A 25106-nucleotide genomic window follows, 5' to 3' on the forward strand; every position below is an offset into this window, starting at 1 on the left:
CCACCCACAGAACTGCCGCTCACTGGATGTTTTTTCTTTTTCGGACCATTCTCTGTAAACCCTAGAGATGGTTGTGCATGAAAATCCCAATAGATCAGCAGTTTCTGAATTACTCAGACCAGCCCTTCTGGCACCAACAACCATGCCACGTTCAAAGGCACTCAAATCCCCTTTCTTCCCCATACCGATGCCTGGTTTGAACTGCAGGAGATTGTCTTGACCATGTCTACATGCCTAAATGCACTGAGTTGCCGCCATGTGATTGGCTGATTAGAAATTAAGTGTTAACAAGCACTTGGACAGGTGTACCTAATAAAGTGGCCGGTGAGTGTATGTCAGTGCACTGTGGGTGTAGCTCCATGTACGTGTATTTCCATGTCTCTGTACTGTGGCTGTAGATCCATGCATGGCTATGTACCGCCTCTGTAGCTCCATGAATGGCGGTGTACCGCCGCGGTAGCTCCATGAATGGCGGTGTACAGTTGCATTTAACACAATTATGTGACCCTTTAAGTTTTTGGGCCAAGGTAGTGGCATTATTTGCCAGCCTTCTATTTTTTCTGGATCCATAAAAACGGACTATGCACAGATTACATAGGGACTACATATGACACAAAAACTGATTACACATGGACTGCAAAGCGTTTGGTAAGGTGTAAATTTTTGCGGGATGAGCTGACGTTTGCCTATGCTGTCTGCATAGGGATAAAAAAAGGAGACAGCTGTTGAACTGAATTGATCTGATAAATACATCAAAGTGAGTGAAAGTTTAATTTAAATCAAATACTGGCATCCTGGAATTTAAATTTAAAAACTTACATAAAAAGACAGGATGTCCATATGTAATAAAATGATGCACAATCTTTATTTAAAAAGACAGATTAAGGCTAGATTCACACACATGTATGGGGGACGTATATACGGCCGATATACGTCCCCCATACACTTCTATGGGCTCACAGCCCTATACAGCACCGTACCGCTCCGTAGCCTGGGAAAAGATAGGACATGTCCTATCTTTTCCCGTGGTACGGCGCCGTGCGCTGTATCTTCCTATGGAGAGGGGCGGGGGTGAGCTGCGCTCATCCTCTGCTCCTCTCCGCAGCGCCGATGTATGCCCGCTGTACTACGGTACGGCGGGCATACATCGTGTGAATGTAGCCCAAATCCAATTAAAAGCACACATGTGCACTAACAAAAATCCTACAGCCCCCATGTCTAATATATGACAAGCTTGACAACATATATATTCAAAAATTGAAAAAGCACATATCAATGGGAAAATGCCAAGTGAGAGGTCAAAAAAAGGAAATATACAATCCCATGTAAATATCATAGAGCCTCTTCTTACTGCCTGAGCCCAGGAGATGTAAACATTAGATGAAAGTATGCATAGTTACTTACATATAGTAAAAAATTGATGCAGACTGAGGTGAAGGAACCACCTGAACGATTGATCCATCTTGAAAAAAGCTCTGAATGTGTGAACTCATACATGCACTTCCTCATTTGTGACACACAGACAGAAGTAAAGATGTAAGAAGTAAAGTAAAGATGCCAATCCAATTCTCAATCCCAGGACAGCAGTAAAGTGTGAGGACTTTAGCACATGCAGTAAACAGCTTATAACAAGTTGTCCATGAGAAATGGGAATGAGCTGTTCTGAATGCTGTGCCCTGCCCCTCCTCACTGACCCGTCATCTTACTGACTCGGGAAGGTGTTGCAGCCTGAGGAGAATGTACTACAAATAAATGTAAAACAGCACATCTCCATTTCTCAGTTTTTGTAGTGCTTGCAAACCTTGGCTGCACCCACTGCATCTCTAAAGCCATACTGTATAGGGACAGCAGGCAGGATTCAGGACAGCTGCGGTTGTGGCACAACTCAGCAGAGAGAGACAGGAGTCTCATCTTCCTGCAACCGGCAGTGAGGAGTAACCTGCACTCACTTCCTCTCACTGCCCGAGGGCTGGAGGAAGATGAGACTACTGGCTGTAGCTGAACATGCCTTCCTGTCCTGGCACTCCAGTAAGTAAACTCAATTATAGTACTTCCCCATTTACCTGCTCTCAATTGCAGGAGCCAGTCGAGTCCTAAGGACCTGCGAGCAGGCACACGGTGGAGCCACTTAACTAGGGGGCGGATCCAAGAGATGTCAGGGCCCACCAGTGATTTCCCCGGCACACCGGTGGGCCAGTCCTACCTTGGCTGTAGCTTCATGCATGTCGGTGTGCTGCAGCTGTAGCTCCATACATGGCTGTGTATTACCTGTATTTAACAGCCATAGTGCCACCAGTAGCCAATATAGTAACGTAGCCCTCACAGTAGCCTCTATAGTCACAGTGATCCCCATTAGCCAATAGCCACAGTGCTTCAGTAGTTAATAGCCAGTGACCAACAGTCATGAAGCCACAAGCAGCCAATAGTCACTTACTCCAGCATTCAATAGGAACAGATGCCTATGGTAGCTAGTAGTAACTGTTCCCCCAGTGGCCAGTAGTAAAAGAGCCCCTACAGTAGCGTGTAATAATAGCACCCCGGTGGCTAATGGTAACAGTGTCCCGAGCTTCAAATAATAATAGAGTCCCAACAATAGCCAGGAAAAAAAAAATTCTCACCTCTCCAAGGCTGGCAGCCTACTGTAGCTTCTGCTTCTTCTCGCATGGCGCCGCAATGATGTCATTGTGTGTGCCTGCGCCAGGTAAGTTGCATCACACCTCAAATGCCTATTCAGGGACCCTACGCAGGCAGATTCAATTAGATTGTGCTGCCTGAGCAGGAGGTAGTCAGCAGCTACCCATCTCACAAAAATACGGTGTCCACCAGAGAAGGGAGCTTCATTCCAGCTTCCCCTTGGCTTGCAGAGCTGGCTTGGGAGAACCAGAGAGAGAAAGCCGAATCCCACCCCTTCGGACTGGTTTATCACATGGCCAGGATAGATGACCAAAATACAGTCTTTAGTTTGTTTTTCTTTTTTTGGGGGGAGGGGGGGGCAAATATGACTCTATAATCATTTACTGTTTCCCACTTTATTTATAAGCCCCATTTACAAGGGATGAACAACCCACTATGGGAGTGAGAATGACAAATAGGTCAAAATATACCTATACACCACCTGTACTCACTACATAGCACTCATTGGGTGCAATGAAGTGTAAGGAGAATATAGAAGCTTTATTTTAAGGACTTCCAGCTCTTAATGCCATATACCTGACTTGCTTCTCCAAGAATGAGTAAGGGTAACGGCATAGGCATCAAAAGACATCACTGCTAATTTAAAATTAGACAGAAGGTTGAAGTCTATCGGTTTAGGGGTTCATACTGAATAAATGGAAGCAGAGAGCAGAATATTAGAAGCCTGTATAGATTTTTTCATATGCCATATTTTTCGGACTATAAGGCGGTGTCAGACCTGTGCACAATTCAAGGCAGCTGTTGTCTGTAAGTATGGTTCATTTATAAGGCACACTGGACTATAAGGCGCACCTTTGATTTCTGAGAAAATTAAAGGATTTTTTGTGCGCCTTATAGTCTGAAAAATACGGTAATTGATACCTCTTATTTACTGGGGACGGTTAATCCTTTTTACATGTACATGAGCTCTCCTCCAAATAACATTGAGCATATTATGAAGCGGGTGAACTTCAACCATACAGGAGCCTATTTTTACAGCATTCCTGGCACTTTTTGTCTTCATTTGTTATTAGAATTGAATTATTAATTACATCCAATATTACTAGGATTATTCTTTTTCATGGATCATTTGTGATTTACTATATTTGTTTTTCCCAAAAGACTAAAAATGTGCTAATTAGGGGTAGAGAGGAGATTACATGCTACTAATTAAGATTGGGTTTTGGGATTGTACACATAGCATTTCTCAAATATTTAACAAGAAGCTCAAGCAATCTTTTATATGCCCTCAGAAAAAGCTTTCATAATACAGTAGCAGGGAAGAAGATAAAAAAAAAAATGTACAAAAGTGCAACAGGCAAATACAATGCCCTCCAAATTTGTCAGCAATATAATAGAACATAAAAAGTAAAATATAACCAACAATCTCAAAACTAAATTAAAATCATTAAAAGGACTTTGAGAGGTAAATCTGTGAAGTTTATAAAACCTTTTACTTTTAACGCTGTTCATTACACCCATAGTAGAGATGGATGACAATCGGTATTACAGTATGTCAACACAACACAGGGTTGTTAGACAACTGTCCCAAACGGCCAATATGACTAGTTATGTGATAATAAATTCCCTGTTCCCAAGGCAATTTATGCAAAATTAACCTTTGGAGACAAATTACTGAAGAAATATATTTTATGTAAATTAGATTTACATCTCTTTGCCCACAGGCCCCCTAAAGCAGTATTAAATGTTCTCTTACTAGTGCCTACTCAAAGTCGTGTGGTGATTGTCTTACTTGCCTCTGAGTTAAATGGATTTATTGAAGATAAAGACATTAATTTTATTGACTATAAATACCTGCCCCCTAGTAAGGAGCCCTAAAGTTGGATGCAGTGCAAGTATTGCCAGAAGGCTTTATTCTTTTCAACTAATGTAAATATGGCTAACATGATCTGAAGTAGTGAAACAAATGTGCCTAGTCCATGGAAACAGGACCATGTGCTGATAAAATGGGAGTCATTGCATCATAAAGAAATATGATGCAAAGACTCCCTACTGACTGCCCCAACACGAGCACCGACACTAACAGTTGTCATACTTTGGCGTTGCTGTACAGCTATCAGCCAAGGAGTCATATTTCACTATATTGAAAGGACTCCCATCCACTGCTCTCTGCCCAGTCTGTGGTTTCCGACCAGCTTTCCATTAAACAACCGCTATAATGATATCCTGTATTTAATATTGATCAATATTTATTAATATAAATATTTATTAATATTAATTGATGAAATCCTGTAGGACAAAGGTTAACCTTTAAAGATACTGTATGTATAAAATTATAATTGAATTAAATATTAAAACATCGTTCACCTTTCTGTAGATCCCAAGAAACTCTTCTCCAGCAATTGGTGATAATGTAGGGTGCCCATGACAAATGCGATTTCAGGACTCTTCTAAAATTAAAAAAAAATAATCTATGGTAAGAAATAACAGACATAATGCTATACAATAACAAACAGCACAAAAACATTGGAAGTCTCAACATGGAAATATTTGAACACCTTGCAGCATAGGTAATACATAATAATGTAATAACTGAGAATTCAAACAAGAACATTTACCATATCCCTTAGTCTTTTCACTATACTCAAAGGACATTTCTTATAATTAACACTTTACTCTTGTTCTATGTACTACAACTTAAAAGAAAGACAATTGGGCGTGCATGATGCATGCTCAATACAGAATGTATTGTATTAAAGTCAAGTACTGTGCTTGGCTATCTTTGGCAGTCCGATTTTGAACAGACCAGGTGGGCAAACTCAACAGCCACTCCATCTAAATAATAAACCAACTTAAAAGTGTTCCGATATTATATATATATATTATATATACACACACACATACATACACATGCCATGACTAAATGAGAAATCTGCAAATACAGTGGGTACAGAAAGTATTCAGACCTTTTCACATTTTTCACTCTTAGTTTCACTGTAGCCAACTGGTAAGATCAAAAAAATTCTTTTTTCGCTCATTACTGTACACGCAGGCCATCTTGACAGAAAAAACAGAAATTATATTTTGCTTATTTATTGAACAAGAAAAATTGAAATATCACATGGTCATCAGTATTCAGACCCTTTGCTATGACACTCATATTTAACCCTTAATGACCGCCCTGTCGGCTTTCTACGGCGGCACATCAGAAGAAGATTTAGGGATATTGGGTCAGTCTGGTGCCGGTGTCAGGCTGTGATATCACAAAGTTTTTCTGATCACAGGTGTTTAACCAGTTACACGCCACGGTCAAGCATGACCACGGCGTTTTAGTGTCCCCGCCGTGGATCGGACACCCCCGATCCCTCCTGCTGCAGCCCCCGAGGCTGCCGGCTTCTCTCCCCGCCAGGTTCTGCCTCCTGGCAGGACCCAGCTGTATGTAACTGATCATGTGCCGCATGCTCAGTTACTTACACTATACACTGCAATACAAGTGTAAAGGGTTGAACAAGCAATCGGTGGAAAATGGAAAAAAAAAAAAAGATTAAGTCATTTCATAATAATAATTAAATATATATGAAATTAAAGTACCATAGTCTCCCCAGTTACACATAAAATGCAAATAAAGTATATAAAACACAAAAAAACTTGGTTTGGTATCACTGCGTCCGTGTTAATCAGTATAATAAATCTAAATCAATATTGAACCCGTTCGGTGAACTACGTAAAAAAAACAACAAAAAAAAAAAAAAAAAAAACTTCCTGTAATATACAATTTTTCATCGAACACCATCACATGGCCCTGAAAAGTTGTAGATCGTAAAAAATGTGATTTCCTCACAGCACAGATTTGGAGACAGGACAGTTCTACGGCAACCCAACAAAAAGATCTACCTGGACCCCCAAATCTGTAACCAACTCAACACTGGATACATACATTGACCACTTACACTATTTTAATGGGACATTTTAAGACACAGAGGGAAAGGAAAGAATGGGAGTATAAATTAATGAGGAGATTCAACGCCTTATAAAAGTGGTCTTAACATTCATGCCAGCTTCATGACCTATCTCTGACCTGGAAGCCATTAGCAGATAAGAGCCAGGGTTCTTGTGTCTCGCCTCACCGGTTTTTAATGTTTTTATTGCCGTCCTGTCATAAATAAGATGTCCCTGTATTTATCAAACTGTTGTTTTAGAGTTTTTTTTTAATATCCTTTGATGATCACCGATTAGTGTGCATAAAATGCTGTGAATTTTCTGTTTCATGCATAACATCATGTCTGACGAAGAGAACTAGTATTCTCGAAAGCTCACCATCAAATATACTCAGTTAGCCTCAAAAATATATCACTCTTTTTCTGGACTTGATTAGGAAAGGCACACAACGGTCTGCATAAGACATCACAGATCACAGTGCAAGTCACAGCACATGAGAATCAGAAGGTCTAAGGTACTGCCCAGGGAGCTCAGAGACAGAATTGTGGCAAGGCACGGATGTGGCCAAGGTTTGGAACAACCACAACTCTTCCTCGACCTGGCCGTCAAACCAAACCAAGAGTATAGGTAAAGAAGAACCCCAAGATCTAGAGCTAAAATAACATAGCAGTGTCTTCAGAACAACTCTGTGACCATTCTTGACTGGCCCAGCCAGAGCCCTGAACTTCCTGTAATATACAATTTTTCATCGAACACCATCACATGGCCCTGAAAAGTTGTAGATCGTAAAAAATGTGATTTCCTCACAGCACAGATTTGGAGACAGGACAGTTCTACGGCAACCCAACAAAAAGATCTACCTGGACCCCCAAATCTGTAACCAACTCAACACTGGATACATACATTGACCACTTACACTATTTTAATGGGACATTTTAAGACACAGAGGGAAAGGAAAGAATGGGAGTATAAATTAATGAGGAGATTCAACGCCTTATAAAAGTGGTCTTAACATTCATGCCAGCTTCATGACCTATCTCTGACCTGGAAGCCATTAGCAGATAAGAGCCAGGGTTCTTGTGTCTCGCCTCACCGGTTTTTAATGTTTTTATTGCCGTCCTGTCATAAATAAGATGTCCCTGTATTTATCAAACTGTTGTTTTAGAGTTTTTTTTTAATATCCTTTGATGATCACCGATTAGTGTGCATAAAATGCTGTGAATTTTCTGTTTCATGCATAACATCATGTCTGACGAAGAGAACTAGTATTCTCGAAAGCTCACCATCAAATATACTCAGTTAGCCTCAAAAATATATCACTCTTTTTCTGGACTTGATTAGGAAAGGCACACAACGGTCTGCATAAGACATCACAGATCACAGTGCAAGTCACAGCACATGAGAATCAGAAGGTCTAAGGTACTGCCCAGGGAGCTCAGAGACAGAATTGTGGCAAGGCACGGATGTGGCCAAGGTTTGGAACAACCACAACTCTTCCTCGACCTGGCCGTCAAACCAAACCAAGAGTATAGGTAAAGAAGAACCCCAAGATCTAGAGCTAAAATAACATAGCAGTGTCTTCAGAACAACTCTGTGACCATTCTTGACTGGCCCAGCCAGAGCCCTGAACTGAATCCAATTGAGCATCTCTGGAGAGATTTGAAAATGGATGTCCACCCACATTCACCATCCAACCTGAGGGAACTGGAAAGGATCTGCAAGTAAGAATGGCAGAGAATCCCCAAATTCAGGTGTGAAATACTAGTTGCATCATTCCCATGAAGACCAATAGCTGTACTAGCTCAAAAGGTGTTTCTACTCAATACTGAGCAATGGGTCAGAATATTTATGACCATGTGATATTTAAGTTTTTCTTGTTTAGCCCCTTAAGGACTAAGCTCATTTTCACAAGTCACAATATGCAGTTCTAACTTTGGAACGCTTGATCTTACCTTGAAACGCTTGATCAGACTGTTTTTTATGACATGTTGTACTTTACATTAATGGTATATTTTAGTTGAAATATATTGCACTTATTTGTAAAAAAAAAAAAAAAGAAATTTGGTGTAAATTTTAGAAATGTTCGTATTTTTCCGATTTATAAAATGTTATATTCATCATACAATTAGTCTAACCGCCCCAAATTGGTTGCTAACTAACATTAACCATATGTCTGCTTTATACTGATATAATTGGGCACACAGATTCAATATTTTTAGACAACACACTTTTGCAAGGGTTTGCTCCCTCTGGCAGGATCTGTTCTTTTAGCATCTTATGCCTTGGTTTAAACAAGGGAGTACGAAGCTCAAAAAAGTGGATGCTGCCAGAGGAGGCACACAACAGCATGTAAGTGAGCTTGGTTTACAATCCTTGATCCTGGTGGTAGATGATAAAAGCCAAAGCAGTACATCTATTCCATATGGAACAGATTCCTAACTGTAGATTTAGCGTATTTCACAGATTGCCCTATTGGAGCATCAATGGCTGTAAGTTTCCACACGTCTGCAAGGTGGTTTTTATTGGCAATGTGTCCTTAAGGAGAATTCTTACTTCTCGGCACATGATTACATGTATAATTCATAGATATGCAAGTATGCATATTCATTTCTTTTTTCTATTTCTCATTTTTCTAAATTTGTATAAAATATTATCACATTGGTTATGGCCGATTATATTGGTTGTGTGCATGCACCGTGAATTGTTACAATTTTTATTTGAAAAGATTTGCGAATTCACATGTTAGCATATATTGGCACCTACAGATGGTAGAGCATCTGGTGCGTGCATATGGGGAAACATTTGATGTATGTGGAAGTTTTCAACCCATCCAGCTTCTAATTACATTATTTAGCATGTTTTGACTCTCATGAACTCAGGCACAAACTTTGAAGCCCAGTTTACATCTGCATTCAGACATTATTTATTATCTTCCATCACTAAAACAGCAAACAGAAGTTAAAATGCCCATGGATTCAATGACCTATTCAATGGTTTAAGTGTCTCAGCAGAAACCTGTATGAGAGCTGGAGCATGTAACAAAATTAGTGCAAACATTTTAGAGGCGGAAGATAACAAAAGGGTGAACTGGGACTTCTGAATGCAACCTCATGATGCTGCTGATTGAGTAATTATGTCTCATGAACCAATGGTTGGTCGGAAGTGCTGAAGTGGGGCGGATTCCTTTACTTATTGCATCAGGTATTTCCTGGTTTCCATTTGGCTTAACATTTACAGTTTGGTGAATATCATTCAAAGTTAAATGGCAAATATTCTTGATGAAAGTATACTAGTGGCGATACTAGTGGGGTTCTACTAAACGTATACATTTCTAAGGTGAAAATGTTTTGCTTCATTGCCGAATTATGTAGACATTAATGTCTTTATATTTTCAAATCAAGTCAAATAAAAAAAATGTAAATGATTATTATTTATATCATTGACACCACATAAACCTTAAAACTTATTCTTTCCTATTAGTAATAAAAATAGCACATTGATTGTTTTCATGTTGCATATGATATTTGTATATAGTGAGAAATACATACTATTATGATCCCAATTGCAACAGGTTGGTATTAAAAGAGGTATCTTTTTTCCATCAGAATGGAAGCCTACCTTCCACAATCCAACAATTAGACCGGGATGAAGATGGAAAAGTTTAATGTGCATGTCTTGCCCAATGAATCGGCCAAAATCCTTTTTGTTTCTCAAATCATATTCCGCAATAAGAGAAAGTCTTCGAAGCCTTAAATTACAAAACAGATAACACCAAGGTCTAAGTAATACCATAATGTACATATCTAATACAAAGGTGTCAGATCAACAACATGAATTACAAAGTGCACGATTTGACAGCCCCATAGGAACATAAACAAAAGTGGTTGGCCAATTTTCAATAAATCTCAGACATGTCTATGCATGTACACTGGAGAATTAGAGAACAATATATGATCACTTGATTATTTTAAAAATAATGTAATCTCCATTGATCAACATTTGATGGTTTTTTTTGTAAGGGGTACATCATGCCACTAGAACAGAGTTTTATAAAATTGCCAAAATATCAACATAAAACCTTTATTTGGCAAAAAACACATGGTTCATAATTATGTAGAGAACAGAAATGACTGTAACACAGAGAAAAATTATAATCACATTTTCTGGAGGTTACAACAGTCAACAATTAGTAGGAAGTGTACAGACCTTTCCTGTATTTTATTTAGTTAAAAGGCGTGAAGCATGGACTTCATGAAAAATGAGAACTGGATATCATTGGATGAGATCGAGCAAAGGCAAGAGCCATGTAGACTGCAGTCTTTCCAGTCATACCATTTTATTCAGAGTTATCCCCAAGCTAGTTTATATCACAGAGAGAAGACATTATTTGAATATTTGTGTATGGTTAGAGAGTTAGCGTCACATTCACTGTCACTTATATATAAGATCCTTATGAATTCTTCAGTATTAATGAAGCCTATATTTGTAAGAAAGTGGGAAAATGACTTACAGATAGTTTTTGACAAAGCTCAAACAGATAACCTTTAGAGTTGTATACATAGGTTGTCAATAGCTAGTCATATACAAGAAAACAAGCTATAAAGTTCTTACAAGGTGGTATAGAGTTCTGGAAATACTGAACAAGATGTATCCAAATATATCAGATAGATGTGTGGGGAGCAAGTGGGAACTTTTGTCCACATCTTCTGAAGCTGTTCAAAAATAATTCAATTCTGGGAAGAAATCTGGAAGGTAATAGCTGAGGTAACGAAGATCGATACAGAATTCTTGCCGTTAGGCCGTATTTACACAAACGTATGCATGTTACGTTCCTGTACATGCAGCCTTATTCTGTCTGCTACATGTATCAGATATTCCAAAAAAGAAATATAAACAGTTGATAATTAAACATTTACCCAATGCAGCAAAAATTGTTACAGCAACAAGTCCAGAACAACCAACATTAAAGGAGTGGTATAACATATTAGACATATGGAAGAGTTGATTAAGGAAATAAAAATCCGAAATTCCGACTGAGAGAGTTAGGATAAACAGAGGATGAAGGCTCATGTTTATAACTGAAGCACTGTGGCTTAGTGTTTAGCACTACAGCCTTGGGGCGCTGCGGTCCTGGGTTCAAGTCCCATCCAGGTCAACATCTGTAAATAGTTTGTATATTCTCCCTGTGTTTAGGTGGGTTTCCTCCCACACTCCAAAAAAACATACTGGTAGGTTGATTAGATTGTGAGCCCCATTGAGGACAGGGACTGATTTGGCAAGCTATGTGCAGTGCTGCGGAATCTGTGTGCGCTATATAAAATGCAGGAATTTTTATTATTAGGTTCTGTAAGGCAAAGAATGGGAGGAGGAAGGAGAGGGGGTCCCTTTTTTTTTAACTTTAAAGTTTTGTCTGCCTATATATGTGGGGAGGGGTATAGGGGGGTTGTCATTAGGTATTGATTAGGTCAGAATGTTGTTTGCAAACGAGCGACAATTGTTATGATTGAAATATTAAATAAAGAATTTATTAAAAAAAATAATTATGTAGAGAACAGAAATGACTGTAGCACAAAGAAAAATTATAATCACATTTTCTGGAGGTTACAAAAGTTACCAATCAGTAGAGAGTGTAAAGGCCTTCAGCACATCTGCAGCCATAGGACATCACTAGTCTCTCACACTGCTCTGGTGGGATTTTGGTCCACTCTTCTTCCAGTGTCTTCCGCAATGGTTTTGGGTTTCTTTGCCATAACTTTGTCACCAAGGTTTTCTATTGGATTTAGATCAGGACTCTAAGCTCACCATGTTATTATTTTCATGTAATCTATTGTACCCATTTTGGCGTTTAACCAGGGACACTGTCCTGCAATTGCATTCACTCTGCCATGTAGCTGTATGAAAGGTCCAAATTTTGGTGCAGAACACATTCCTCAAATTATGAACATCACCGTACACTGACTTCTTTACAGACTTTGGGTTCAGTCTTTCCCCAATTTTTTCAACAAACATAATGAAACCCATAAGATGCAAATAAATTAAACTTTCTTTCATCACTAAAATGAACTGTGGACCCCAGGCCGGCGCCAGCACCCGGCTAACCTGGGCAAGTGCTGGGGCCCCGGGGTACTGGAGGGGCCCACTCGAGCTCCCAGATCAATTGTAGCAGTGTCGGGCGTCTCTCATAGCGATCTGTGTCTTCCTGTGTATACAGGGGGAGAGGGTGGCAGTGTGTATACAGGGGGAGAGGGTGGCAGTGTGTATACAGGGGGAGAGGGTGGCAGTGTGTATACAGGGGGAGAGGGTGGCAGTGTGTATACAGGGGGAGAGGGTGGCAGTGTGTATACAGGGGGAGAGGGTGGCAGTGTGTATACAGGGGGAGAGGGTGGCAGTGTGTATACAGGGGGAGAGGGTGGCAGTTTGTATACAGGGGGAGAGGGTGGCAGTGTGTATACAGGGGGAGAGGGTGAGCAGTGTGTATACAGGGGGAGGGGGGGAGCAGTGTGAATACAGGGGGAGGGGGGGAGCAGTGTGAATACAGGGGGAGAGGGTGGCAGTGTGTATACAGGGGGAGGGGGGGAGCAGTGTGTATACAGGGGGAGGGGGGGAGCAGTGTGAATACAGGGGGAGGGGGGGAGCAGTGTGAATACAGGGGGAGGGGGGGAGCAGTGTGAATACAGGGGGAGGGGGGCAGTGTGAATACAGGGGGAGGGGGCAGTGTGTATACAGGAGGAGGGGGGGAGCAGTGTGTATACAGGGGGAGAGGGTGGCAGTGTGTATACAGGGGGAGGGGGGGAGCAGTGTGTATACAGGGGGAGGGGGGGAGCAGTGTGAATACAGGGGGAGGGGGGGAGCAGTGTGAATACAGGGGGAGAGGGTGGCAGTGTGTATACAGGGGGAGGGGGGGAGCAGTGTGTATACAGGGGGAGGGGGGCAGTGTGTATACAGGGGGAGAGGGTGGCAGTGTGTATACAGGGGGAGGGGGGGCAGTGTGTATACAGGGGGAGGGGGGGAGCAGTGTGTATACAGGGGGAGGGGGGGAGCAGTGTGAATACAGGGGGAGGGGGGGAGCAGTGTGAATACAGGGGGAGGGGGGCAGTGTGAATACAGGGGGAGGGGGCAGTGTGTATACAGGGGGAGGGGGGGAGCAGTGTGTATACAGGAGGAGGGGGGCAGTGTGTATACAGGGGGAGAGGGTGGCAGTGTGTATACAGGGGGAGGGGGGGCAGTGTGTATACAGGGGGAGGGGGGGAGCAGTGTGTATACAGGGGGAGGGGGGAGCAGTGTGAATACAGGGGGAGGGGGGGAGCAGTGTGAATACAGGGGGAGGGGGGCAGTGTGAATACAGGGGGAGGGGGCAGTGTGTATACAGGAGGAGGGGGGGAGCAGTGTGTATACAGGGGGAGAGGGTGGCAGTGTGTATACAGGGGGAGGGGGGGAGCAGTGTGTATACAGGGGGAGGGGGGGAGCAGTGTGAATACAGGGGGAGGGGGGGGAGCAGTGTGAATACAGGGGGAGAGGGTGGCAGTGTGTATACAGGGGGAGGGGGGGAGCAGTGTGTATACAGGGGGAGGGGGGGAGCAGTGTGAATACAGGGGGAGGGGGGGAGCAGTGTGAATACAGGGGGAGGGGGGGAGCAGTGTGAATACAGGGGGAGGGGGGCAGTGTGAATACAGGGGGAGGGGGCAGTGTGAATACAGGGGGAGGGGGCAGTGTGTATACAGGAGGAGGGGGGGCAGTGTGTATACAGGAGGAGGGGGCAGTGTGTATACAGGAGGAGGGGGGCAGTGTGTATACAGGGGGAGAGGGTGGCAGTGTGTATACAGGGGGAGGGGGGGCAGTGTGTATACAGGGGGAGGGGGGGAGCAGTGTGTATACAGGGGGAGGGGGGGAGCAGTGTGAATACAGGGGGAGGGGGGGAGCAGTGTGAATACAGGGGGAGGGGGGCAGTGTGAATACAGGGGGAGGGGGCAGTGTGTATACAGGAGGAGGGGGCAGTGTGTATACAGGGGGAGGGGGGGCTGTGTGTATACAGGAGGAGGGGGGCAGTGTGTATACAGGAGGAGGGGGGCAGTGTGTATACAGGGGGAGAGGGTGGCAGTGTGTATACAGGGGGAGAGGGTGGCAGTGTGTATACAGGGGGAGAGGGTGGCAGTGTGTATACAGGGGGAGAGGGTGGCAGTGTGTATACAGGGGGAGAGGGTGGCAGTGTGTATACAGGAGGAGGGGGGCAGTGTGTATACAGGAGGAGGGGGGCAGTGTGTATACAGGAGGAGGGGGGCAGTGTGTATACAGGGGGAGGAGGGGGAGCAGTGTGTATACAGGGGGAGGAGGGGGAGCAGTGTGTATACAGGGGGAGGGGGGGCAGTGTGTATACAGGGGGAGGAGGGGCGCAGTGTGACTACTGAAGGGGGGTCCATAAAGGGGCCCACTAGGGCTCTGTCGCCCAGGGGCCCACTAAAACCTGGAGCCGGCCCTGGTGGACCCCTTCTCCTCTATCCACCCCCAACATGCTATTCAGCAAAAGTGAGTCTAGCATTTTGATTCTTTATGCTAATGAGAGGTTTGGCCACTGCAGAGTGGATGTTTTAGTCAAAACGGTTTTATACCCAAGTTCTGAACTGGCGTGCAATTCCAGATGCAGTGTTGAAACTATTAGCCATGTAGAGTCTTAGCATTGAATAGCATAGAACTTTACTCTCTTGCATTTGTATTTCAAGGCCACTCCAATGATTTTTTTGATGTTGTAAAGATCCAATATTCATATACTTCGAACTACCAAATTGTAGTCAGTGTGGAGGCTTTGAAATAACACAAAAGAAGTAATAATAATAATTTCATTCCCTTATTTATACAAAAACACACACTGATTACACAGCCCTACAAAAAGCTTGCCAAATTGGTCCTTGTACTTGACTCACCCCCTCCAATGCGTCTTGACAGACAACAAATGCCCCATGGTCAGTGACTGGTCATGGGGGCAACCCATCTCAATCATTGATTGGCAAAGAAGGCTTTGTCAGAAAAAAAATAAATTAGCCACACATAAAAATGTGTTGTGATCTGTGGCTATATCACGTGCCTGAACCTTGGTAGAAACTTTCAAAATACCTGTGAACCTCTTTATAACTTAGGCTGCATTCACACGGACATGTATTTCTCCAGTCCTGTATCTACAGGCTGTATTTCTGTATAAATACGTGACGTTTTTCATCCGTATGCAGCACGTATTTAACCCGTATTTTATACATGCCCATAGACTTTTAGGGCATACAGAACTGAAATACCGGAGAAAACAGGACATGCTCTATATTTTTATACGGCCAGTATACGGTACGTACACTCCAGTGTCAAAAACGGCAATATAAATGGTTGAACGTATTGTCCATTGAAATGAATGTGGCCGTATGTAACCTGTAAAAAAACGGTACGTATACGGCCGTTTTTGAGGAGAAAAAAAGTCATGCATGCAAAAAACAAAATCTCATTGGTATTGCCGTAGATTTTACATCAGAAAGGAGGTAAAGTTGAATATCAGATAATACAACAGAAATTTGAAGTAAACTTCTATTCAGTACTACAGTATTTTCAGGACATACACACCCTTTTTTAATAGGCTTTAAGCTGTTATCTGTTAGCACAGGTGTAATACCATGGAGCCGAATTTTAGTGAGGGAATGAAACTCAGGCCAAAGATAACTATTCCACGTCACAGTTACTGAACTCTCTCTAAAATGCAAACAAGTCTGTTCAACCATGGTTTCCGACTCATGGACATCCACAAATGTAAGGGCCCAAATCAGTCCAGACATCCTGTAAAAAGAGATGAATGAAGAAAAAAGACAAACAACGTAACTGGAAATCAGGGCTGGACAAATCCTAGGAATTATGTAGCCTTTACGCCTTTGTCTTATGTAATTTACCTGCTTTCCAACACATAGGGTGATCACTGTATCTGTGTCTGTAAGATCTGCCTCAACTTCCTGATCAATGCAGGTTCATCTGCAGTGACTATTACAATGCTAATTTGTAGGTCTATGGATCCAAACCCACTGCATTGTTAAAGCCTATAGTGCTGAGAGATTGGCTTGGTAGATTATACAAGCCGCTATATTACACAAGCCACTATAAAGGCAAAAATGTGTCCAAAATAGTGCAAAACCGAACAACTTTTCCCTGGACAATGACAGTACTTACTAATGGTTGGGGACCCCATTGACATTAGCAGCATACTAGAGGTAGGGAAAAGGCATAATAATTATTTTTTAGGGGATACCAATCCTAATGTATATGCTTTCTGGATAATACACTGAAAAGATACATGTAAGCCAGTGAAAGTCATATTGTTCAAAGACTTTTGCAGGTCCTATTACAGCTCCTTCCATATCTGCTACTTAGCTCACTGAAATTGGAAAAGAAGGTAAAACTTACATTTTTAACAGGCGTCACTAAAAATTGAGGGGACAACTGGAAAATAGAAGTCTGCCAATAAACTCTGCAATGACCCATCTGAATAGGACTCATAGAACCTTTACACCAATGACTCATTGCAGAGTTTATTAATTTAAACAGTTATAATTTCAGTGAAAAAATCTGCTACTTACTAGAGATGAGCGAACATACTCGTCCGAGCTTGATGCTCGTTCGAGCATTAGCGTACTCGAAACTGCTCGTTGCTCGGACGAAAGTGGCAACTCCCGCCGTTGTGATTTTTGGCGGCCAGAAACAGAGCCAATCACAAGCCAGGAGACTCTGCACTCCACCCAGCATGACGTGGAAACCTTACACGTCGATAGCAGTGGTTGGCTGGCCTGATCAGGTGACCCTGGAATAGACTAGCCCCTGCCCGCGCTGCTCGGATCATTCACTGTCTGGATGCCGTTAGGGAGAGAGGAAAGCGTTAGGGTGTTCTATTAGAATAGTGTTAGGCAGGAGTGATTCTACAAGAACCCACTAGCCCTTCTTAGGCCTACAATAACGTTTTATTTTACTTTTTTTTTGGTTTGCCTGTGGCTGGGCTTGCTGCCATTAGTAGTGCAGCTAGTACCATATTGTGAGTAATTTGCAGGGAAACTTGCTACCGTTGTGTTTAGCTCTTAGTGACACACATATCCACCTTAAACACCGAAGTGGGACAATTTATTAGGTGTTTGATTTGAATTAGGCAGAGTCTGCAGATTTATTTTTTTTTACCTTTATTTCTTTTTTTCCTCCTCCCTTTGTTTCTTTTATTCCTCCTCCCACCCCGAATTACCATCCGTGGGCATGGCGCCATCAGTCGGTAGCTCTAGGCACAGCAGCAGTGCCATCGCTAAGCGACAGCAGGCGGTGCTCAAACTGCTGAGCCTAGGCGATAAAAGGCACACCGGCCAAGAGCTATTACAGGGCATCACGGCGCAGACTGATCTGTGGCTGGCACCGCTGAACCTGAAGCCAGGCATGGTTGTGTGTGACAACGGCCGTAACCTGGTGGCGGCTCTGCAACTCGGCAGACTGACACATGAGCCATGCCTGGCCCATGTGTTTAATCTCATAGTTCAGCAATTCCTCAAGACATACCCCAATCTGTCTGATTTGCTCACGAAGGTGCGCCGCATCTGTGCGCATTTCAGGAAGTCCAGCACAGATGCTGCCACTCTCAGGGCAGCGCAGCGCCGCCTCCAACTGTCCGCTCACCGACTGTTGTGCGACGTGCCCACGAGGTGGAATTCAACATTAACCATGTTATCCAGAGTTTACCAGCAGCGCAGAGTGATTGTAGACTGCCAGATGTCAACTTCCACCAGAACTGGTAGTCAGGTCAGTCAGCTTCCTCAAGTCTACAATGAGGAGTGGACGTGGATGTCTGATATCTGTCAGGTGCTGAGTAACTTTGAGGAGTCAACACAGATGGTCAGTGGCGATGCCGCCACCATCAGCCTCACCATCCCGCTGCTTGGCCTGTTGAAAAACTCTCTGGTCAGCATGAAGTCGGTAGCTTTGCGCTCGTCACAAGAGACGGGGGAAGAAGATTCCCTTGTTGATAGCCAAAGCACCCTCAGGTCTGTTTCTCAGCGCATATTGGAGGAGGTGGAGGAGGATGAGGAGGAAGAGGAGGAGAATGTTGGCGAGACAGAAGAGGGGACCATTGTTCAGTCCTTCACTGTTCAGCGTGTATGGGCAGAAGAAGAGGAGTTGGAGGAGGAGGAAATGGAGAGTCAGGCCAGTGAGGGGAGTGAATTCTTGCGTGTTGGGACTCTGGCGCATATGTCAGATTTCATGCTAGGCTGCCTATCCTGTGACCCTCGCGTTCAAAGAATTTATTCCAGCACCGATTACTGGGTATTCACTCTCCTGGACCCACGGTACAAGCAAAATCTTTCCACTCTCATCCCTGGAGAGGAAAGGAGTGTGAGAATGCATGAATACCAGCAGGCCCTGGTGCACAAGCTGAAACAGTATTTCCCTTCTGACAGCGCTAGCGGCAGAGGGCGTACTTCTGCGGGACAAGTAGCGAGGGAGAGTAGGCGAGCAAGCAGCTTGTCCAGCACTGGCAGGGGTACGCTTTACAAGGCCTTTGCCAGTTTTATGTCACCCCTCGGCAGAGTAGGGCTGATCTTTACAGAAAGATGGTGAGGGAGTACGTAGCTGACCATACCATCGCCCTAAATGATCACACAGCTCCCTACAACTACTGGGTTTCAAAGCTGGACATGTGGCACGAACTGGCGCTGTAAGCCTTGGAGGTTCTTGCATGCCCTGCCACTAGCGTGTTGTCAGAGCGGGTTTTCAGTGCAGCTGGTGGCATCATCACCGATAAGCGTACTCGCCTGTCGACTGACAGCGCTGACAGGCTGACGCTTATCAAGATGAATAAAGCCTGGATTTGTCCGGATTTTCATTCTCCACCAGGTGAAAGAAGCTCAACCTGAATAATGTATGCTCTCCTCCTCCTCTTTGTCCTCCTTCTCCTCCTCTTTGTACACTAAAGCAGAGGAAACTGGCTATTTTTTGCCAGGGCCAACTGGCTCTAGCTATAGTACTCTATGTAATTAATTTTTCTGGAGGACCACCTACCTGCTCCTCTGGTTTGAAAACTTTTTTGGACTGCCACATACAGGCACTATCCAAATTAAATTGTCTCCATAGCAGCCTCCACATGTCATCTTTCTAGCTGCCTCCACACGTTGTCCCCATTGCTACCTCCACACGTCATCACCATAGCTGCCTCCAAAAGTCGTCCATATAGCTGCCTCCATACATGGTCTCCTTATCAAACGAACTGTGTCAGGCAGAATTTTGGGTTGTTTTCATGGCTTCCACATCAAACTTGTTAACTTTGTCGCCACCCTGCTGTGTAATCCACAAAATATTCTGGCAAACTTTTATCATTTACCGATATTTTTTCAGTGCTTCTTGCGCATCTGTTTACATTCCCCTCACCCACCATATCCCAAACTTATAAGAACGCTACTACACTTGATCTTATACAAAAGGTTCTTAGAAGTGCTGTTTGGGGAGTAGCCGAGAGACAGGGGCTTGGATAGGCGAAAGCTCGCCTGGCAGCGGAGCGCCAACTCCATCCCAAGATCCAACTAACATAGTTTTAACTGCAGCACCTTTAATCTACTACTAGTTCACTGCCTCCATACATGGTCCCCTTATCAAACGAGCTGTGTCAGGCAGAATTTTGGGTTGTTTTCATGGCTTCCACATCAAACTTGTTAACTTTGTCGCCACCCTGCTGTGTAATCCACAAAATATACTGACAAACTTTTATTATTTACCGATATTATTTCAGTGCTTCTTGCGCATCTGTTTACATTCCCCTCACCCGCCATAACCCAAACTTATAAGAACACTACTACACTTGATCTTATACAAAAGCTTCTTAGAAGTGCTGTTTGGGGAGTAGCCGAGAGACAGGGGCTTGGATAGGCGAAAGCTCGCCTGGCAGCGGAGCCCCAGCTCCATCCCAAGATCCAACTAACATAGTTTTACCTGCAGGCCCATTTTGGGTGGGGAGGAGCCGAGAGACAGGGGCTTGGACAGGCGAAAGCTCGCCTGGCAGTGGACCGCCAGCTCCATCCCAAGATTAGGCAGCCTCAGAGGCATCCATGCATGCTGCCCCTGCTGTTTCCTGTCCATTTTGCCTCCACGATCCTCCACAGCGTCCACCAATGTCTCATTTCAACTCTCTATACCCCAGACGCAGGAGCACGAGAGGATATGCAGCACATCATCCCCTTATCAAACGAGCTGTGTCAGGCAGAATTTTCAGGTGTTTCACCAGATACATACTGTCGCCGCCATGCTGGAGACCTGAAGTTGCAATCATAGCAGCGCAATATGAATGTCCCATACTGTCGCTCTTAATCATGGAAGTCGTCTCCATGGCTGCCTCCACATGTCGTCCCCTTATCAAAAGAGCTGTGTCAGGCTCCTTTTTCGGGTGTTTCACCAGATACGTTATGGAACTTGGTCACTATGTCGCCACCATGCTGTGTTATCGACTAAATATACCGTCAACCTTTTGTTCACATAGGAAATCATTTCAGCGCTTCTTGCTCACCTCCTTTGGTTCCTCTCTGCCACCCATTGGTTTGAAGCCTGAGTCCATTTAGGGTATGTCGCCATGACACTCTCTAGCCTGCCGCTGCCTCTGCATGCCGTCCCCTATAGTGTCAGGGTCAATTATTGGATGTTTTAGATGCTATCTAGCCTCATTCGGTCACTCTGTCATGGCCATGCTGTTGCCCATAATTTTGGCATAATGGTGCGATTAAGCAGCCTCAGAGGCATCTATGCATGCTGCCCCTGCTGTTTTTTGTCCATTTCCGTGGTGTTTCTATCCTTTTCTGAGGTGTTTGGCCAAGCATCCCTGTGCAGAGCCTCGGTCCCCTTGAAAAATGCTCGAGTCTCCCATTGACTTCAATTGGGCTCGTTATTCGAGACGAGCACTCGAGCATCGGGAAAAGTTCGTCTCGAATAACGAGTACCCGAGCATTTTAGTGCTCGCTCATCTCTACTACTTACCTTACTGCCTTTTTCATACTGACTGGTATTTCACTGGAACAAAAACTCTTTACAGATTTCATAATCTGAATCATTTTCTTTTCTCTGGTCATCATTAATTCCTTAATATAGGTCTTCTTCCAATAGCCAGGATCAGGGTCTAAAACGGAGTCACTTAGTTTCTTCTCCAGCATCTTCACAGAGTCACTTTTCCAGCGTTGATTAACTTTCTGACGAGAAATATAAATTTTATGCCAAAGTACACTGAAAGGAGATAAAAGGGTATATATAAAAAACGGTAAGCATAATTACTGGTCTGTATACATGTTTTCTATATGCTTCTTTTATACTGTGTACGGTAACAGATCTACAATGCAGGATCTATCACTAGACAGGAGATATGGTACTCTCTAGCAAACTGCACTTAAATGCACTTACTTGTCCTTGGATAGTTTATAGAATCTCCTATTGACACTACCGACTACCATCAGAGATAGTGGGTCTAAAAACGAAAATATTTTCAGCAGGATCTCACATGGTAACCTGAAAAACACAAATTTAAGTTTTGTTATATATCTGTGTCCAATAACATATACAGGCAGTGACAGACTTAACAGACAACTTAGAAACAACCCCTTGTTACAAATGGACCTCTCAGCCTACTGACCTTTGCTGGATGCTGGTAATTTATTACACTTTAGCCCCATGCTGGAATAATCAACTACAAGATGGCTGCAAAGAAGCTTATTGCTCATCCTTGTCAACCCAAATATACCTGTTCTGACTACTTGTACAGAAATCCAACATAAAGTGAACATAAAGTCACTAGGGTTAACCCCACCAAAAGACTAGCCCCCTTCAGCCAGGACTGAAATGTCCTTTCTAGATTCCCCTTTTTTATTTGAAATCTACTCAGTTTACCTAGCACCGATCGCGGGTGTTATCCCACTGATCGCCGGCGGTATGGCGCATGGGCACCGCCATCTTGCCGAAGATCGTCGCTCCCGGTGACTTCATTGGGGAGCATTGATCCGATGCCATGACAGCCTCAGGTTTTCCAAAGACCCTAGGCTGTCTCCTTTTAACCCATTCATTACAATGTGCTAATTATACATTGTAATGAATGAGGAGGAAAATCAACATACGCAGCCATACTGTAGAATGGCAGTATATGGAAGGATGGATCACACAACCTAGGGTTAAAGTAACCTGGGGGGGGGGGGGTCTGAAAAATAGAAAAATTAAAAAAAAAATTAAAAAAAAAATCATAATAAAAAAAAAAAAAAACATAAAAATTCAAATCACCCCCCTTTCCCTAGAAGTCATATAAACATAAATAAACAGTAAAAATCAAAAACACATTAGGTATTGCCACGTCCGAAAATACCCCATCTATCAAAATATAAGGTCTGTCAAAGAATGCACTCAATGCAGATATCTGGACCTTCAAGGGGTGGATTTTTAAGCCCTTGTCGAAGCCCACTTGAAGGAAGTCTAACACCTGTGAAATATTAGGGGAATGTTGGTCAGGAACCCTCGACCCACTAAAGGACACAAACTTTTTCCAAATGCGAGAGTAAATAGGATAAGTAACAGATTTAGATATGACCTAGAGACAACCCTTTGGCTTTTCAGCAACTCCCTCTCAGGATCCAAGCCGACAACTGGAGAGCCTGGGGATCTGAATGAAGTATTGGTCCTTGAAACAGTAGATCCGAACGGGGAGGAAGGAGAATTGGTCCTTCTAAGGACATCTTCCTCAGTGACCGGAACCATATTTTCTTCAGCCAGAAGGAAACGACTAGGATTACTTTTTCCTTTTCTCTCGGAATCTTCTGCACCACCTTTGAGATGATAGGAATTGGTGGGAAGGCATACATCAGTGACGTGTCCCAGGGATGGCTGAAGGCACCTAGTTGGACCATAGGACTTTACCCATCTAGCAAGAAAAAATGGTTTGTTTTTTAATTGGCACGTGTTGCAAATAGGTCTATTTCCAGAGTTCCCTATTTCTGCATCCGATATTGGAAGACCTTGTTGTTTAGGCACCATTTGTTTTGGTCGATAGACCTCCTGCTGATATAGTCTTCTATTGCGTTCTCTTCCCCCTTTAAGTGGACTGCAGATAGAGACAGAACATTGTTTTCTGCCCAATGGAAGATTTGCTCTGACGGGAGAAGCAGATTGGGATTCTTTGGCATAGATGGGCCACTGTGGTAACGTTGTCTGAATAGACTTTCACATGGAAGAACTTAAATAGGTCTCCGCTGTTTTTCAGGGATTCCCACATGGCTCTCAACTCCCGATAATTTGAAGAGCGGCCCTGAACCGATAGGGGCCATATTCTCTGAGCAAAGGTTCCTTTGAAATTGGCTCCCCATCTGGATAGACTTGCGTCTGTTTGGACTCATATTAATGGCCATGAATGCCAAGGTACCCCTCTTCTCAAGTTTTCTTGATGCATCCACCAAGTTAAGGATCCCTTGACTTCTGAAGGGATTTCTATCTTCCGTTCTCGATGAGCTGGGTCTTTGTCCCACATAGTCAGGATCCAATTTTGTAGCCTGACTCACTCCACTGTACCGATTGAATACAGGCTGTTAACTGGCCCAACAGCTTAATCGCACTTCTTATAGAACAAATGAGTTTCTCCTGAAATATTTTCACTTCCCAAGCAATTCTTAGCATCTTCTCCTCTGGAAACAATGACATCTGAAGTGATGAGGAGTTCAGAGAGACGCCCAGAAACGTAGCAATCCAGTTGGGAGCCAGGAGTGACTTGTTCCAATTTATGATCCAGCCTAGATGTTGGAGAGTATAGATGGTAAGGTCTCTGTGTTGGATCAACTCTTGCTCCGATCCTGCTACAATCAATAGATCATCCAAGTATGGTATTATGACAATTTCGGGGGTGAGAATCGTGAACCTGAGGAATTTTTTGGATGCTCTGTATATTGGTACATGGTAATAGGCATCCTGCAAATCAATTGTGCACATAAATGCTTCCGGAGTGATTTGAGTTATCGCTGAACGTACTGTCTCCATTCTGAACTTGTGTCTCGCACACAACCCAAAAAAGAAAGCATTTGTGGTACACAGTGAAAGACATAAAATCCAAGCCCACAAGAAAACTGCAAATGCGTTTTTCACCATTTTCACTGCATTTGGAATTTCTTTTTCCGCTTCCCAGTACAGGGTATGGAATATTAAATGCCATCACTATGAAGTGTAATTTGTTACACAGAAAACAAGCCTTGACAGAGATCTTTAAGTGTAAAAATAAAAAACTTATAGATTTTTGAAGGCGGGGAATGAAAAATGGAAATGAAAAAACAAAAAAAGGGTCCAGACGTTAAGGGATTAAAATATAAGCGAATATGTAAATTAGTTGTTGTTAAAAATGTTGCTCCCCTTAGCAGAAAAATGCTGTGGACATACACTGTGATGAAGAATTAAAATGGTACTGGCCCTTTGATCAGTCCTGTGACTTTGTCCCTGTGGAGGAGACACAGGATAGAAGATGGCTGCTGATCACATGTCCA

At 43.4% G+C, this 25106-nt stretch overlaps 1 protein-coding gene across 9 annotated transcripts in view; it reads right to left on the reverse strand.

Annotated features, from left to right (window-relative positions):
- The window catches only part of FBXO15 (F-box protein 15), a 123628-nt gene that overhangs the window by 36147 nt on the left and 62375 nt on the right, over positions 1-25106 (reverse strand). For 7 of the 9 annotated variants that reach the window (XM_072152324.1, XM_072152322.1, XM_072152323.1 and 4 more), the window contains exons 4-8: positions 22003-22107; positions 21586-21828; positions 16174-16383; positions 10192-10321; positions 5002-5084 (exon numbers count right to left, since the gene is read on the reverse strand). In XM_072152324.1, the coding sequence (XP_072008425.1) occupies positions 5002-5084; positions 10192-10321; positions 16174-16383; positions 21586-21828; positions 22003-22107 (771 nt within the window). The remainder of the gene's footprint in view (positions 1-5001; positions 5085-10191; positions 10322-16173; positions 16384-21585; positions 21829-22002; positions 22108-25106) is intronic. The other 2 variants (XM_072152325.1, XM_072152326.1) reach the window with 2 other exon arrangements.

Source organism: Engystomops pustulosus, chromosome 5 (assembly GCF_040894005.1).
Source record: "Engystomops pustulosus chromosome 5, aEngPut4.maternal, whole genome shotgun sequence".
Taxonomy (NCBI): domain Eukaryota; kingdom Metazoa; phylum Chordata; class Amphibia; order Anura; family Leptodactylidae; genus Engystomops; species Engystomops pustulosus.